At 35.8% G+C, this 19,455-nt stretch overlaps 1 protein-coding gene across 16 annotated transcripts in view; it reads right to left on the minus strand.

The window, feature by feature from the left end:
* LOC107151757 (zinc finger protein 569) overlaps positions 1-19,455 on the minus strand; it is a 67,034-nt gene that overhangs the window by 14,072 nt on the left and 33,507 nt on the right. For 3 of the 16 annotated variants that reach the window (XM_048791074.1, XM_048791075.1, XM_015497141.2), the window contains one exon: positions 4,918-4,975. The exons of 12 other annotated variants lie outside the window; for them this stretch is intronic. In XM_048791074.1, the coding sequence (XP_048647031.1) occupies positions 4,918-4,932 (15 nt within the window). In that variant the 5' untranslated portion in view covers positions 4,933-4,975. Of the gene's footprint in view, positions 1-4,917; positions 4,976-8,356; positions 8,569-19,455 lie in introns of all 16 variants that reach the window. One more of the 16 variants, XM_048791076.1, reaches the window with a different exon arrangement.

Genomic DNA, 19,455 nt, shown 5'->3' on the forward strand with positions numbered 1-19,455 from the left:
AGTGCCCCACACATGCCAGACAAGCACTCTACCACTGAGCCACAACCCCAGCCCAAGGATGAAGTTTTAAAGAGAGGAAAGTACATGAAAATATTGTAAGAAATAATGACTAAAAACTTACTAAATTTGGTAAAAAACACTTAACACTGCTATCTAAGGAGCTAGACAAACTCCAAGTAGGATAAACAACAAGGTACACACCTAGACACATCATAGTTCAAGGTTGAAGTAAAGATAAAATCTTAGAGCAGCAAGTGAAAAACTTCATTATCTTCAAGGGAATTACAATAAAATTAACAGCTGAATCAATGGAGACTAAATAACAAAGGGACAATATATTCAAAGTGTTGAAAGAAAAAAAAAGCAGCTTTAAATAAAGAATCCTATACTTAGGAAAGTTATTTTTTAAAAAAGCTAGGCAGGAGGGGCTGGGATTGTGGCTTGGGGCTAGGATTGTGGCTCAGCGGTAGAGCTCTCGCCTAGCACGGGCGGGACCCAGGTTCAATCCTCAGCACCACATAAAAATAAAGGCATTGTGTTGTGTCGATCTACACCTAAAAAATATACATTAAAAAAATAAAAAATAAAAATAGAAATGCTAGGCAGGAAAAGCCAATGGAAAAGGGACAGAGTCCATTCTTTAAAATAGTCTTTGACAGATTTTACTTTTCCCAATTAAAGTCCATTTATTTGTTTATTTTAATGTTTTATTGGGTTATAATTATACACAATAGTGGGATTCATTGTGATATACTCAAACATGGACCTAATATAATTTGTTCAATTTCATTTCCCAATATCTTTGCTTTCCCTCCCATCGTCCCTCTCCTATCCCCTTTATCCTATTGGTTTCCTTCTGTTTTGTTTTATTTATTTATTTGTTTGTTTATTTACTTATTGTTTATTTACTTATTGGGTACTGGGGATTGAACTGAGGGGAACTTAACTAACCACTGAGCCACATCTTCATTTAGAGACAAGGTCTCACTGAGTTGTTCACTTTTGCTGAGGCTGGCTTTGAACTTGAGATCCTCCTGACTTAGCCTCCCGAGCTGCTGGGATTCCAAGCATGTGCCAATGCACCCATCTATTTTTTTTTAATTTTAAAAAATAATTCTATAGGGTTATAGCTGTAGCTCAGTGCTAGAGCACTTGCCTCACATGTGTGAGGCACTAGGTTAAATCCTTAGCATCACATAAAAATAAACAATAAAATAAAGATATTTTAAAAATAATATTTCTTTAGTTGTTGATTGACATTTATTTTATTCATTAATATGTGGTGCTGAGACTCGAACCCAGTGCCTTACACATGCCAGGCAAGTGCACTACCACTGAGCCACAGCCACAGCCCTCCCCTTCTTTTTGTTTTCTTGCATTTTTCTCTCTAGTTTCCACATATGAGAGAAGCTCATAAAGGTTAAGATGAAAATATTGTTTAATAGCTTATAGGCTAATTTAGGGTCTAGGAGTACTTGAGGTTTTTCATTATGAATATCATGAAATTCTTACTTGAGCTCTGGGGTTATTTTTAAATTAAAAAAATAAATGACTGAGGGCTGAGGCTGTAGCTCAGTGGTAGAGCACTTGCCTCAAAGGTGTGAGGCCCTGGGTTTGATCCTCAGCACCATATATTAAATAAATAAATAAATAAATAAATAAATAAATAAATAAAGATATTATGTCCATCAACAACTAAAAATAATAATAATAAATTACCTAGTTATTAGAATGTGTCCAGCACAGATTTAGATACTAAGGATAGCAGTAAGAAAGACAACATTCTGGTCCTCTTGGAACTTACATTATACTTAGGGCACACGGAAATGAAAAAATAAATGAGTGAATAAGCAAGACAAAGTATAATAGTAATAAATCATTAAAATGTAATAAGATAATGGGTTTAAATAATATACTTTGAATTTGGTAACAGAAGCTGTTGAAGAGGGTAATATTTCAGCTACAACCAGAATAACGAGAGTCATATAAACATACAGGATGGTGGGCTGGGGTTGTGGTTGATGGTGGAGCACTTGCCTAGTATGTGTGAGGCACTGGGTTTGATCCTCAGTACCACATAAAAAATAAAGTTATAAAAAATATGCAGGATAATAAAACATAATGATATGTTTAAAGTTGTTTCTTTAGGTATAAACTTTATCTCTTCAGAGGTGGGAAAATTCAATGTGGCTGAAACATCATAGATAAGAGACTAGTATAGCACAAGACAGTGGTAAAGATGGAGGCAGAAGGCATATCCTGAAGGGTTTGGTTTGGTGAAGGACATTATCCCAAGCATAATGGGAAGCCATGAGATGATTTTAAGCAGGGAAGTTAATGCCTTAGGTTTTCAGTGTTCCCTTTCAATGTTCTACAAAAAATGAACTACAGATGATCAGTGATAAATGAAGGGAGATCAGTAGGAAGGTACCAAAGTAGTTCCAGGTAAGAGATAAAGTGATGTGGGCTACATGACCCACAGTAGTATTATTCAGTGACCAGATCTGAGGTATGATTGGTCTTTCGTAAGTTAGATTAATCTGATAGTTTAAAAAATCTTATTTGCATTTTATTAATCATGAGGGTAGCTGAAGTCATAGAGGAAAGTGGCTGGGAACAAAGGCTCCACATTAATACTGTTCAGACTCCTGATTCTAATACAATCTACAACCTTGAGCAAGTTTCTTAATCTTTCTATCCTTTTTATCCATTGTATTTGAAACATGGAAATAATGAGAGTATTCACCTCTTGGACTCCTTATGAAGATTTTATAATCTATGTAAAACTTTGACATTCTTTATATCATTATTTGTAACTTTTATGAGCCCTTCCTTTTTATTTTTTCAATTGCAAATAATTTCTTTCATATCCCCAGTTTTCTACCAGATTTCATTTTAATTACTGGCTTATAAATATATTTAAATACTAGATTAGTCTGCTATATATTACTAAAATTGTTATTGGTTTATTTTATTTATGGTTATTGTATCAAAAAGAATACAGTTTTTGTAGACCCAGATTTAGTTGAGTTTCTCTTTTATCACCTATGAGTTCATATTATGTCAAAAAGGCAAACTTGTGAGGATAGAAAATACACTCAAGAAGGTTATCTTGGAGTGACTGGGAGCCCTCAAATATTGTTAGGGTATATTTGTTGACAGTTACTTTGGAAAACTGTTTTCAATAAAAGTTGACCTCATATATAACTTATGATGCAGAAGTTCATCTTTTGGTATATATCCTAAGGAACATGTGCATGTATCCAAAATGGACATCTACAATAAAGTTCACAGCAACTATTTATAATTTCTCTAAAATAAAAATCATCTAAATGCCCATTAACAGGAACTCATATGAATAAAATGTGGTTTATTTACATAACTGAATAATAATATATGATGAAATTAACTGAGATCAAAGACACACTGTATATCTCAGTACAAAAAAGCTTTGAGCTGAGGGTGAAAAGGCAGTGAGAGAGATGTTCAATATCTGAGAGTGTAGGGTAAATGTGAGAGAGAAAGATCACAAAAGAAGTGTGAAGCAAAAGGGTTAAATTCTGAGAAAAAGGAATTATCCGTGAAGAGGAATTAGAATATCACTTAGTCTAAGGGTCAATAAAAAAGAAATAAGGGATTGTGGGTTCAATTCATTAAAACTATGAATATTCAAACAAAATGTGTACTAGGTGATGAAGATAGGGCAGAAAACAAAGTAAAACACACTGCCTGCTCACAGTCTAGTTAACTACACTTACAAGAATTTACCAGAAATTATTACTTTACATTGTGGCTCTATCAGAAGCAAATGCCCACTGAAAAAGATAATTACATAGGGTCATTTGAAAGCCACATAGCCCACATCTTTCTTCAGATAGTCTAATTTTTTTAAATTGAGGTATGGCATGCATAGATTAATGTGGTACAATGTGCTGATGTTAAGTGTACAACCTGATACACTTTTGAGACACTTACAGACATGTTTACTCAAAGTCAAAATACTAAACATTTTTAACACTTCAGCTTAATTCATGCCTTTTCCCAGTAAATACCCTCTCATAAGGAACCACTATTCTGACTTCTATCAAAGTAGATTAGTTTTACTAGCTTTTGAACTTTATATAAATGAAACCTTTTGTATATACTTTTTGTTTCTGGCTTCTTTTGCTCTGTTGAGATTTACCCATCTTGTTGCATGTACCAGTAATGTAGTCTTTTTTATTGTGTAGTATTCTATCATATGAAATACTATATTTTATTCTAATTTTTTTTCTGATGTTCACTTGCATTCTAATGCTAAGGCAATTCAGATATTCTTTATTTTATCTTTGATCAAAACAGACCAACCGAAAGCTAGCTTATCGATTATAATAAGTCACACAATTTTCATTAATCAAAGTGGCAATAAAAAAAGCTTATTTCTAGGGCTGGGATTGTGGCTCAGAGGTAGAGAGCTCACCTAACATGCATGAGGCACTGGGTTCGATCCTCAGCACCATATAAATATAAAATAAAGATATTGTGTCCACTATAACTAAAAAATACATATTTTTTAAAAAGAAAAGCTTATTTCTGTTAGGAAATGTTTGTTTTTTTGTGTACGTACAATGAAAATTAAGTAATGAATTTCTGCTCTAGTTTGCTGTACTTATAAAAATGAAATTCATAAAAAAAAGTCCATCAACAAACTAAAAACTTTTTTAATGAAATTCATTTTTGAAGCCTAATCTCTCTGAATGGACCCATTTCATAAAATAGCCACATCTGAACTCTTCCCTAGTTTTAATCTTCTATTTCCTCTGAAAATGTTTCTTTTTTTTATATAGGCCTTTCTAATTTACTATATGGATTATTGCCATCTCCTTAAAACTGCATTGCAGAATAAGGCAGGGAACAAAGAGAAAATTTAATATTTACCTGGGACTCAGTCATTTCCTCTTCTTTCTAGAAAGGGACAGGGTCCAAAGAGGCAGAGCTGGGGAAGAGAGTAAAAGTCATTAATTAGGAGAGGCCTGACTTGTGTTTCAGAAACCTGTTTCCATAGGTACATTAAACACCACCTCTAGCAGAATGATACTTGGATCTATCAGAAAGGTCAAAAATATTCACACCCACAGAGTATAACTAGTATGGTTCTAGGGAACTTAGTTGTGGGATGGATAGGAACAGGAATGCATATATGAGAGATACCCCATGAATATATCAATAACTCTGTCAGAAAAAAAACAGCTTCATGGGAGCAGGGATACTGGGATTGAACCCAGGGACACTTTTCCATTGACCTACATCCTCAGTCCTTTTTATTTTTTTTGAGACAGGTTCTCACTAAGTTGCTGAGGCTGGCCTGGAACTTGTGATCCTCCTGCCTCAGCTCTCCAGTCTCTGAAATTATAGGCGTGCACCATTAAGTCTACGTCTATTACTTTACTGTCTAACAATTTTTGTTGTTGTTGACTTACTTTAAATAACTAAAAGATCTTTTAAAAGAAAATTTGGCCAGATAAATTATAGTGAGAAAAGGAAATTTGCCTGGGAGCAAAGAGATTTTCCTTCTAGTCTTTCCTGTGCCAATAATAAGCACTGTAACCCTGGGATTGGTTTCTTACAATCATTATAATGAAACTTTAAAGAGATAGCAGAATAAGATGGTTTCTGAGCAGCTGCACCAGCATTGTGAAGTTCTGTAAGGAAAACTTGGTATCTTTTTCTTTTTTCCCTTCATGTTTTTAAAACAGCTTTTATTTTTTAAAAAGTTAATATGTGCATTATAGGAAGCAGAAAAATAAAAGCAAAGAATAGTCATCCAGTCATGAGCAGCTTAGTTGGATGTGTCCTTCCAGGTCCTGTGTGCACACACACAGCATCCCATTTTGTGTGACTGAGATCAGTGTATCATGCTTTTCCACACATCACGAATATTCACTAATTCAAAATCCCAGAGCTACATGAATATACTATACAAGAATATACTGTACCAATTCAATTTGTTAGGAAAAAACTGGGGCCTTTCTTGGGTACAAAAATTTCAATGAACACAGAAATGGCAACAGACCTCTAGACAGAAGTATTATTAGCAGAGTCACAACTAAAATAATGTATTCCCTTAATCCTCAATTTACGAGACAAAACAACAGAGTACACCAATCATATTTCTTTTTTTTAATATATATTTTTTTGTTTTAGGTGGACACAATATCTTTATTTATTTTTTTTAATATGGTGCTGAGGATCGAACCCAGTGCCTCGCGCATGCCAGGCCAGAGCGCTACCACTTGAGCCACATCTCCAGCCCCCCAAACATGTTCATTATGAGATTTCTACTATCAAAATATTAGCAAGAAAGACGTTCCCAGTGAATTCAAGTGCTCCTACAGCAGTGGTCAGAGCAAAATGTAAATCCTTGAGCACTTGCTCCTGCCTTTCCCTACATGCTCCTTCTGCCCCTCTGCTGCAGCCTAATCGACAGTCCTCATACTCACTGCCCAGGGCATCACAATTCCATGTCCAGGATGCATCTTTTCCATCAGGAATAACAAAAAGATGTAAAATTTACAAGTTGGCTAATTCACTGGCTCTACTTTTTAATGATACACTGTCACCTCAGGACATCTAGAAAGCTTGAATGTTGTGAGAAACTTGGTATCTTGCTAAGGATAGAGAACCGCATGCCTGCACCAGCACTGTGAAGTTATAATAGACACTGTGACTGTCTAAATGCTTACACATTAATCCTTGCAAATCAACCCTCAATTTTGCCACAGTGGCAATCTGCCTTCTCCCAGGGATGACCTATGATTAATCTAGGTTAAGGAGGGCAATCTCATTCCCTTTTGCCAGTTATTTTCCCTGACAGCTGAGTTATCATGTGAAACAGTATTGGATACTAGATAATATCTGCTCAGGGGAGGAGTTATAAAAAATTGTTTTCTAGTATTATTATTATTGGTGCTGAGGATCAAACCCAGGCTCTTGTGGATACCAGACAAACATTCTACCACTAAACGGTATATCCCCAGCTGTTTTCTGATTTAAAAAAAAAAAAAAGGCATTATAATCAAGCTCAACTCTTTCCTTTTGACTTGGACATGGATATGACAATGGCTCACATCTAAATGGATATTTGGGGGCTGGGGCTGGGACTCGGTGGTAGAACGCTTGCCTAGCGTGCTGAGGCACTGGGTTTGATCCTCAGCAGCACATAAAATAAAATAAAGAGAGGCTGTCCATCTACAATTTCAAAACAATTTAAAAAAATAAATATCTGGCAGTTAGCTTTATAACCTTGAAGTGTTAGGTATAGGAACCAACAGTGACCAGTTAAAGGCGGTGGATCAAAGAAAAAAAAAACACCAAGATTTGATGTTATAAGAAACCACTGAAATAGTCTGGAATCTTACAGTATTCTCCTTCTTTTTCTTGAAATACCTAATTTTATTTAGAAAATATTTAAAAGTAGACAGAAATCCTGTCAAGAAAGACTAGGTGGAAAATGGGTTCCTAATAAAATAGAATTTTATGTCCACAAAAGTCTAAAAGGTCACAGAAGAGAAACAGTACCATTGGAACAATGGTTAGTTACCTGCATTTTTTAAAATTATTAATTAATGAGTGTGGGTTTTTCTTTGAATTCCACACAGATAATGTACTACACAGCAATTTGATCATAAAACACTTGTTTCCTACATAAGCTACCACCATAGACAAATCAATACAAACACATCATGAATGAACAATCTCAGCAGTGGGTAACTACTGAGAAAAGTTTGCAGAATTTTGACAAAGGGAGTGAATAGGCCATGGGCAAAGCAAATGAGGGAGAGTTAAGGAAGGAAATATTTGAAATATTAATAATTAGCCTAGACATGGTACTGTATTTTTTGCAAAAGAAACTCACATTTTGTAAGACATCAGTGAATTTTATCTCCAAAGAGATTAGTACACTGGCAAAGTATTCGCATGATAGTGGAGAGATGTGGATGGCAGATACTGAAAACACCCTAGCCTTGTAGATCCCACAGCAACTCAGGGGCACCCTGTCTCTAAATAAAATACAAAAAGGGCTGCGGATGTGGCGGATGTACCTGGGTACAATCCCTGGTACAAAAACAAAAATAAACCAAAAAAGTGGTCCTCTAAAAATTGTAAAAGGGTGTATTTCACATTTAAGCACATAATTTAGAGTACGAAATTCCGATGCTGCTCTGCTGGTCAAGGCTGTTAATACTCTTGTTTCTCTGGTGGGCCTCAATCATGTATCACAAAACCTTCATCTATGGCAGGAAATTTCTACAGTCCTCTGCAATGCAGGGAGGTTTGCCTCCTCATTCTCCTGGTAAATCAGTCCAATGTTCCTTACCTTCCTGAAGTAGAAATCTCTTTCTCCAAGTCTTCACAGTAAGTTTCAACACGTTGATCTGCTACATCGATTTGACCACTTTGTGGGGCTGTTGCCCACACTAGGATTCTTTCGCACCACCCTGGGCCAGCCTTAGGAGTCACAGTGGTTTTCTGAGGTGATGGGCTCTGTGGACTGAAACCTCTTCAGCAGTTTCTTCGGTTTGTTCAGAGCTGGAGCAATAAGGAAGCCAATACAGTTCCTTGACCTTGTCTGGCAGCCACAAGGTCCTACTTTTTCCCTCCGTAGTTTGCATCAAAAACTTCTTCAACCACTCAACCTTCAAAATTGTACTGGCATTTTCCTTTACTAATTTATCCACAGGAATTTTGTCAACTCCCATCCTCTTAAAACCTGCTTGTAGTATTTTGAAGTTCTGAACCTATTCGTGTTTCAGATTAGCTTGGAATCTCAGGGAATAGCCAGTCCATAGGGAGTCCCCGAGCCCCCTGTTCGATCTTTGCCAGATTCAAATGCTGAGACCAACTAGACCAGCATGTCATGTCGATTTAGTTCATCACCGGTGACTGAGTACATATTTACAGTAATCTTTAGCTCCCGTCAGAACAAAGTCCACTGCCGCACCAGCAATGGTTCTGTCTTCACCTAATACAAACAAAGGGACCCCGGCTGTCTGCCGGCTGTGACGCACCCCCCGCTATGACGCACCCCCCGCTATGACGCACCAACATACACATTCTTAGTGTCTGCCCCATCCTCTCCTCTCCTCTCTTTGCTATTGGCCACTGAACCCCATGGGGTCCTTAACTACTGAGCTACATCCCCCTTTTTGTTTTTCACTCAGGGACAGGAGCTCATTAAGCTGCTCAGGCCCTCGCTAGATTGCTGAGGCTGCTTTGAACCTGCGATTCTCCTGCCTCAGCCTCCGGAGTTGCTGGGGTTACAAGTGGGCGCCACTGCGCCTGGCACAGTGGTAAGGGAGATAAAAAATGCCTTCATTGTCTAATACCCTATTAGGTTCAGCCAAAAATTATTCTAAGTACAAGTTTAGTGGTAAAATGGCACGTCTTGTAATTTGAGCAAAACAGAGGGGTAACAAATTGGGGTGGTGCGTGTGTGCTTGAGGGGAGGTAAGCCCTCAGTTTTTCTCAAGGAACCCTTCCCGAACAAAGCAAGTCTCTTCATCTCCCTCCTCATCCACTTCCCTTCCTCCACCTCCCTCATCTCTGAGCAAGTGTGCTTCTCTTTTAAAACCCACAAGCACCCCTCGTGTAAAAAACATATTTCTGAATCTACCTACTTTCATTTATATTAAACACAACTTCAAACTGTTATTTTGAACTTTAGTCCAGAGCCAACGGGTTCATTATAATATTCCTTTTGGCTTATTTGTAACTTCTTTTTCTTTTTCTTTTTTAAACATTTTTTAGTTGTGGACGGACATAATAACTTTAATTCATTAATTTATTTAATGTGGCGTTAGGCAGGCTCTGTACCACGGATCCACAACCCAAGCCCTGTAACTTCTTTTCCTGCAAGAGATATCTGGCTCTTACACTCTACAACATACTTATTTATTCAACATTAATATACAAATAAAACAGCGTCAGAGTCCATAGTCTACTTAAATCCACTTACCTAAACCAATCAGATTACAGTGTTTGAGTAACTTGTTTTTGACTTTGGCCTTATAGTATCTAGTTGAAACCGTTTTATAGGCTGCATCCACTGCTGGAATGAAGACTTTTATTAGCAATCAGTGTCAACATTCCAGAAAATACTGATATTACTCTGAAGGGACAGAATTACTCATAGAGGCCCCAGAGCAAGCTTGTGGAAGGACTTCAATCACATATTAACATAGACCTCGGTCTTCTTGGGAAGAAAAGGAGGCTCCGGGTTGATCAATGGGGACAGAGAGAATGAAAATCAAGTGGTGATGGTTCACAGTATCTGTAGTCACTGAGGCTAGTATGCTGGTGTGAGGATTTTGTTTGGTTGTTGTTGTTGTTTTACTAGTAAAACAAAATAAAACAACAAAACCAAACAAAACTATCCCACTGTTTGGATGAGGCCAGGCATTGTTTATTCAGTATCTCAAACTCAAAAAGATGAGTTAATGATTGAAGTTAATTTTTGTAGATACACTTTAGTAAAGATAGATCCTGTGTTACCCTAAGGATTTTTTTTTGTTTCTATTTTTGTTTACATGAATCAAGAAATTTTGTCAAGTGCTTTTTCTGCATCAGTTGGGATGATGTACAAATGGTTCTTCAGTCCCTTTTATGGTGAATTACACAGTTAATGATTTTCAAATTGATTTTGGTTCACTGATTTTCTTTTATTTTTTTAATAGAATTCTGTTCTAATCATTAATATTGCTTCCTTAGTCTAGCATTCAGGAGGCCCGGGCTTTGATCCTCAGTACTGTGAGAAAAAAAAAAAAATCCTCTCTTTTTATTACTTTGAGTTTGATTTGCTCTTACCCCCTCCAGCCCTTTACTTTCTAATCTATATGACTATTTTTTTTCTTCCCTTAATGTACAGGCTAGGAATATCAATACAATGCTAATAGAAGAGACGAGAGGGTATGTTCTTACCTTATTCTCAAATACAAAAGAAGTTACAAATTCAGCGAAAATTAGAACATAACTTTTAAAAAGTTGTGTTGTGCAATTAAAATGCTTCACAGAAATGTAGGTCCTTGCATGCTAATGTTCATCCTGGAAGAGATGCTTCTTTTTCCCCCCACATTTATTGGTGCATTACATTTATTGTGTATTATGTACATACTGATGAGATTTGTTGTTACATATTTGTTCATGCACTTAATACACAATATAATTGGGCCAATATCACTTCCAAGCACTTCCCCCTCCCTCTGAACCTCTAACCCCTTGGTCTCTTTCCTCTATTGATCTCCCTTTGATTTTTTTTTTTTTTAATATTTATTTTTTTAGAAGTAGTTGGACACAATACTTTTATTTTTATATGATGCTGAGAATCGAGCCCAGGGCCTTGCATGTGCTAGGTGAGCGCTCTACAGCTGAGGCACAACCCCAGCCCTCACTTTGATTTTCATGAGATCCACCCCCATTTTTCTTTTCCTTTTTCCTCTCCAGCTTCCACATAAGAGAAAACACACGACACTTAACCTTCCCAAGTTTGACTTCACTTAACTTAACATAATGGTCTCTAGTTCCATCCATTTTCCTGCAAATGTCATAATTTCATTTTTCTCTATGGCTGAATAAAACTCCATTATGTATAACCGCATTTTATTTATCCATTTATCTGTTGATGGACACCTAGGCTGATTCCATAGTTTGGCTCTTGTATTACTGTAAAAACATGGCAATGCATGTATGATGACTTTTAATTCTTCAGAATACCGAGGAGTGGAATAGCTGGGTCATATGGTGGTTCCATGCTTAGTCTTTTGAGAAGCCTCCATACTGATGTCCATAGTGGTTGAATGTCCATAGTGGCAGAATTTCCAATTCTGCCAACAGTGTAAAAGTGTTCCTTTTTCTCCACATCCTCCTCAGTATTATTATTTGTATTTTTGATGACTGCCATTCTGACTGGTTTGAGATGAAATTTCAGTGTAGTTTTGATTAGCCTTTCCCTAATTAAAATCAGCACTTCTAAGGCATAAAAACAATATAAGCCCAAAGTTGGTAAAAGAAAGAAGGAAACAAAGAGTGTATATCTTCCAGATCTTGTACATATTAAAATACTAATAATGGTGTATTATGAACAACATGTCAATCTTTTTGACAATTTAATTAAATAGATTATTGGAAAGACACAAAAGAGAATGTGCAGCCATGTTCAATAATTTCTTGCTCTTCCTTCAGAGTAGCTGTTCTCTTCCCCCAATTGTGTCACTTAAGATGGTTTATGTCAGGATTTCCCATCTTTTCTGAAAGCATCCAGTTGAGTTAATGGAGAAAATATCTGCTGCAACCCAGTCCAGGGGCATACTGGAGGAATGTGTGGTGGGAGTTGGGCGTGGTGGGAGTTGGGCCTGGTGTGGCAGGAAAGATGTTCTGGTTGACTTTGAATAGGGCCATGCTGAGGCATTTCTGTGAAACTTCAGACAATATTTCTTATTAGTACCCTCCCAAGAGGGATGGGACAATGGGAAGCAGGCTAAGTCTTAGGGTAGAAGAAGTGTGCATTGCTTCTTGCTTCCTTGGTTTTGCAAGAAGAATGCCTCCTGTCTAGATTCTTAACGTAGAAGTATAGTACTAATTTGAGTTCTAATTATTTATATCATTTAATGCCATAAATTTCCATATAAGCGCTAATTTACTGCACACATTTTGATATACTGTATTTTCATTTTCAGAGTATCTCAAAGTATTTTTTCCTCTAAGATTTCCTCATTTATCCATGCCCTATTTTGAAGTATATTTAATAGCCAATTATTTGGAGATTTTCTAGGTATCTTTCTGTGCTTTATTTCAACTTTTAGTCAGCTATGGTCTGAGAACATGCTTTGAATGACTTCCACTGTTTGAAAATTGCTGAGGCTTGTTTTATGTTCCAATATATGATCTATCTTGGTGAATGCCCACATGTACTTGAAGAAGATATGTAGGGGCTGGGGTTGTGGCTCAGTGGCAGAGTGCTTGCCTAGCACATGCAAAGCTCTGGGTTCGATCCTTAACACCATATAAAATAAATAAATAAAAAACAAAGGTATTGTGTCCATGTACAACTAAAAAAAATTTTTTAAAAAGATGACATGTAGTTGGCTGTTTGGTATTCTATAAATGTCAAATGTCTGTTGAAAAACTGACATTCAACATTTGAATACTGATGTTTTGAGGGGGGTCTTCTGAAATCTTATTGATTTTCTTCTTTCATTTTCCATCAATTAATGAGAGAGGGGTTTGGTTTCCTTATTCTTTGCTATGAAAAAGGAATTAAGTCCTTAATAATTGTGTGTATGCCTATTTCTCCTTTCAATTCTATCAGTTTTTGCATTTATTTTGAAGCTCTGTTGCTAGCTACATATACATTAACAAGTATTATCCCTTCTTAGAGAACTGCTCCCTTGATTATTATGTAATATCTCTCTGATGATATTACTTGTTCTAAAGCCTACTTTGTCTAATATTAAAATCGACTCTCTATTTACCATTCAGCTTGAGAGGGAGAGAGGGAGAGAGAGAGAGAGAGAGAGAGAGAGAGAGAGAGAGAGAGTGTGTGTGTGTGTTTGGGTACTGAGGATTAAACCCAGGGCCTTGCACTTATAAAGCATACACACTACCAGTAAACTACTCCCCAACCCCATCTGTATGTTTAAAATGGTTTCTTATAGATAGCAGCTAGACAAATGCTTTTATGAAAGGCGGTAAGCTCTATCTTATCTTTTAACTGATGTGTTATTTAATAGTGATATTTAAATTGATTATTGAGATAGTTGAATTAAGGTCCACCATCCTCCTGGTTATTTTCTATTTGCTAGAAACAAACAAAACAAAAAACAAAAACTTCCTTTAGCATTTCTTATAGAGAAGGTCTGTGGAAAATGAATTTATTTGTCTAAGGAAGTCCTTATTTTTCTTTCTTTTTAAAATTTTATTTCATCGTGGTCAGGAAACTTGAGATCTTAAGTGTATGATACATTATTGTTGATCAAAGGTACAATGTATAACAGATCTACAGAGTTTATAAATCATGCTTGACTCAAACTTTATGCCCACTAATAACTCCACATTTTCCCTGTCGTCAGCCCCTAGGCTAGTTCTATAGTTTGGCTGGCAACTGTGATTCTATGAATTTGACTATTTAACATACCTCAAATAAGTGAAACCATGCAGTACTTATCTGTGGCTGTTTCACGTTAGCATAATTTCTTCAAATTTCATTCTTCTTGTGTACCACATTTTCTTTATCCATTAATCTGTTTATGGATATTTAGGCTTTTTCCATATCTTGGATATTAAGTGCTGCAATGAACATAGCAGTGATAAAATCTCTTCAAACTTCTCTGATTTCATTATTATGGATGTATACCCAGAAGTGGGATTATTTAATCATATGGTAGTTCTATTTTTAATTCAAAAAAAGTATTTTTAGTTATAGATGGACATAATACCTTTATTTATTTTTATGTGGTGCTGAGAATTGAACCCAGTGCCTCACACGTGATAGGCAAGTGCTCTACCGCTGAGCCACAACCCCAGCCCCTGTATTTTTAATTGTTTAAGGAGCTTCAAAAGGCTATACCATTTTATATTCCCACCAACAGTATAAAGAATTCTAATTTCCCCATATCCTCACCAACACTTGTTACCTTTTGATTTTTTTAAAAAATATTTATTGTTTTTAGGTGTAGATGGACACAACACAATGCCTTTATTTTTATGTGGTGCTGAGGATCGAACCCGGGTCCAGCCTGCGCTAGGTAAGCACTACCGCTGAGCCACAATCCCAGCTCCTTGATTTTTTTTTTATAATAACCACCTGTTAGGTGGGGATGATATCTCATTTTGTTTTTTATTTTATTTGCATTTCCCTGATAATGTTGTTGACCATCTTTTCATATACCTGCTGGCCATTTGCATGTATTCTATTTCTGTTTTTACAACTGAGTTGTAGAAATTCCTTATACATTTTGAACAATGACCCTTTCTCAGATATATGGCATGCAAACCCTTTTCACAGTTTGACTTTTCCCTCTGTGCTTTTCTCTACTGTGCAGAAACCTTTCATTTTGATGTAGTCTCACTTGTTTCAGCTTTTCTTACCTGTGATTTTTTAAATTTATTTTTTAATTGGACACAATACCTTTATTTTACTTTTTATTTGTATGTGGTGCCGGGGATCTAACCCAGTGCTTCATGTGTGCTAGGCAAGCACTCTACCGCTGAGCCACAACCCTGGCCCCTCTATACTCTATTTTTTAAAAATATTTTTTCAGTTGTAGATGGACACAGTACTTTTATTTATTCACTTTATGTGGTGCTGGGAAATAAACCCATTGCCTCACACATGCGAGGCAAACACTCCACCACTGAGCCACAACCCCAGTCCCCTATACTCTATTTTGAAATCTGTGTGATCCATTCAGATTTGTTCAAGATTGATTTACATATTTGTAGTTTTTTGTGGTTTCATGTGATTTATAAAACTTTTTCTATTTTGGCATTGACTCTGTAGATCACTTTAAGTAGTATGGACATTTTAACAATATTTGTATAACCCACTAACATTGGACATCGTTCCGCTTTTGTTGTTCAATTATTTTCCCCAAGATTTTGTGGTTTTCAGTATATTAGTCTTTCAATTCCCTATTTAAGTTTGTCCCTAAGTATCTTATTCCTTTTAGTGCTACTGTATTTTTCTTAATTTCTTTTTCTAATAGTTCATAATTAGCATACAAAAATGCAAGTGATTTTTTGCATGTTGATTTTATATCCTGCAATTGTAGTGAACTCATTTCTTCTTTTTTTAAAGATCATGTTATACTGCAGAGACAATTTTATTTTTTCCTTTCTTTTTGTTTTGGTAGGGAGGCTGGGGATTGAACCCAAGGGCACTTAACCACTGAGCCACATCCCCAGCTCTTTGTATTTTATGACAGGGTCTCACTAGGTTTCTTAAAGCCTCCCTAAGTTGCTCAGGCTGGCTTCAAACCTGCAAACTTCCTGCCTCAGCCTCCTGAGCCAATGAGATTACAGGCGTGTGCTACTGTGCCTGGCTTATTTTTTCCTTTCTGATTTAGATGCCTTTTCTTTCTTTGCCTTTTCTAATGGCTCTGGGCATATATTCAATATGATGCAAATTTCCAGTACTACGTTAAATAGAAGTGGCAAGACTGGCTAATCTTAATACTGATTTTAGAGGAAAAGTTCTCAACTTTTTATAGTTAAGTATGGAGTAAGCCATGAACTTGTCATATATGGCCTTTATTATGTCGATATACATTCCTTGTATACCTAATTTGTTTCAATGTTTTCTCATAAGAGTGTCAAATTTTGTTAAATGTTTTTTCAGCATCTATTGAGATCATGTGACTTTATTCTTTTTTTGTTGTTGTTCTTTGTTAACATGGTATGCTGCATAAACTGATTTTCATATTTTGAACCTTCTCAAGGATAAATTCCACTTGATCATGCTCTATAACCTTTTAATGTGCAGATTCAGTTTTCTAGTATTTTGAATTGCCTTTGTATTCCTAAGGAATGCTAGCCTGTAGTATTCATTTTTTGTGATCTTTTTCTGGCTTTGGTATCTTGTTAATTTGGATCTCATGAGTTTGGAAGTGTTCTGTCCTCTTCAATGTTTTGGGAGATTTCTGAGAAGGATTTGCACCCTTCTTTAAATGTTTTGTATAATTCACCAGTGAAGTCAGTTGGTCCTGAGCTGTTTTCTTTTGGCAGGGGTAAGGACTTTGATAACTAATTCAATCTCAATAGTAGTTAAGTCTATTTATTCATTATTTAGTCTTAGTAGGTTCTAAGTTTCCATGAGTTTACATGTTCTAGGTTATCCAGTTTGCTGAGTATTGTTCACAGTACTCTCTTATGATCTTTTAAATTTCTGTGTCATCAAATGTATAACTTCACTTTTATTTCTGATTTATCTAAGTCTTCTGTTTATTTCTTTTAATTTTCCTCAGTCTAACCAAGGGTTTGTCAATTTTATTTTTTTCAAAAAATACTGTTATTTTTCATTGATGTAATTTTTCTATTTAAACTCTCATTTCTTCTTTTTGCTATCTTTGGTCTTAGTTTGTTCTTCTTCTAATTCCTTGAGATTTAAAGTTAGGTGTTTATTATTTAAGATCATTTTTTCATATTTATTTATTTATTGGTACTAGGAATTGAACCGAGGGACACTACCACTGAGCTATATCCTAGCCCAACTTTTTATTTTGAGACAGGATCTCACTAATTTGTTTAGGGCCTTATTAAGTTGCTGAGGCTGGCCTCTCGCAATATCCCTGCCTCAGCCTCCTCCCGAATCACTAGGGATTACAGGTGTGGGCCACCCGTCTGGCCTTATTTCTTTTTAGTGTAGTGATTTATTGCTATGATCCACTCTTAGTCCTTTTGCTATATCCCATAAGTGTTCACATGTTGTACTTTTGGTTTTGTTGATCTCAAATATTTTCTAATTTTCTTCTTTGAGCTAATGGTTGTTTCAAACTCTGTTAATGTCAATGTATTTGTGAATTTTTCAGTTTTCTTTTTGATATTGATTTCAAATTTCATTCCATCACGATCAGAAAAGATTCTTAGTATGATTTCAATATTCTTAAATTTGTTAAGGTTTTGTGATCTAACATGTGATGTATCCTGGAGAAAGGTCCATTTGTGCTGAAGAATAGGTATTCTGTTGCTGTTGGGTAGAACATTCTATGTATGTTAGGTCCAGTTGGCCTATAGTAACAAACCCTGTTTCTTTATTGATCTTCTCAATAGATGTATCATTTATTATTAAAAATTAGGTATTAAGCTGGGTGTGGTGGAACATGACTCTAATCCCAACTAAGACAAAGAAGGAAAAAAAAGAAGAGGAAGAACGAAGGAAGAAAAAGAGGACGAGGGAGAAGAAAAAATGTGATATTTAAGTTTCTTACTATGTTATTGCCATGCAACTCTCCCTTCAGTTCAGTCAATGTTTCCTTTATAGATCTGGGTGTTCTGGTGTTGGATGCACATATATTTATAACTGTTATATCTGCCTTTTCTCGTTATAAAATGTCCTTCAACTCGAGATAAATTTTGACTCAGTTTTTTTTTTGTCTACTCACCCTGCTCTCTTTGAGTTACAATTATAATTTGTATTATTATTATTATTTTATTTATTTATTTTAAAATATTTTCTTAGTTGTAGATGGACACAATATCATCTCCTACTTCTTTTTATGCTGCGGATCAAACCCAATGCCCCACACGTGAGGCAGGCACACTGCCACTGAGCTACAGCCCCAGCCCAAATTTGGATTACTTTTTTTCCCCATCTCTTCGCTTTCAGCCTATTTATGTCCTTAAATAATAAGTGAGTTTCTTGGGCAGCATATACTTGGGTCTTGTTTTTACATCCATCTACTCAGTCTGTGTCCCTTGGTTGAGGAGTTTAATCCATTTACTGTAATTATTGTTAGAAAAGGATTTTTCTATTGCTATTTTGTTAGTTGTTTTCTATTAGTCCTGTTACTTCATTTTTTTCTCTCTTGATGTCTTCCTTTGTGTTTTGCTGATTTTTTTGTATTGATGTGTTTTGACTCCTTTCTCTTTTTGTTTTGCATAACTTCAATAGTTTGCAAGTATGGTTGGTTGCCTGAGGGCCATTTTATATATACACAGAAGTCTATATTAAGGTTATAATAGCTTAAGTTCAATTACATACAAAAATATATTTTAACTTTTCTTCCACACACTTTGTTATTGCTCTCACAATTTACATCTATTCATATTATGTATCCTTTAACATATTTTATTTATTTTTAATACTTTTGTCTTTTAACAGTTACACTACAATTGAAAGTGATTTGCCTGTCCTTACAATAATACAGTACACATTCGTCTATATATTTAACTTAATAAGTTTCCTATTTTTTTTTTTTTGTACCAGAGATTTTGAGACAATGTCTCACTAAGTTGCTTAGTGCCTTACTAAAATGCTGAAGTTAGCCTTGAACTTGCAAACCTCCTGCCTCAGCTTTGCAAATCACTGGGATTACAGGTATGTGCCACCACGCTCAGCTTGTCTTCTTTTTTTTTTTTTATTGGGAGTTGGGGGTTGAACTCAGGGCTTTGAGAATGTTAAGCAAACATTTTATCACTGAGCTACATTCCAGCCTTAGTTTCCTCCTATCTTATATTATCATGTTGAATTTAGTGCTTTTCCATTTTAACTTGCTAGTGGTGGTGTGGTGAATTATCTCATCTTTTATTTGGGAGGTTTTATCTCGCCTACATTTTTAAAATTATCATTATTTTTTAGTTGTAGTTGGACACAATACCTTTATTTTATTTGTTTATTTTTATGTGGTGCTGAGGATCAAACCCAGGGCCTTGCATGTTCTAGGCAAGTACTCTACCACTGAGCCACAATCCCAGCCCTCGCCTACA

The sequence above is a fragment of the Marmota marmota genome, unplaced genomic scaffold (genome assembly GCF_001458135.2).
Source record: "Marmota marmota marmota unplaced genomic scaffold, marMar, whole genome shotgun sequence".
NCBI lineage: Eukaryota > Metazoa > Chordata > Mammalia > Rodentia > Sciuridae > Marmota > Marmota marmota.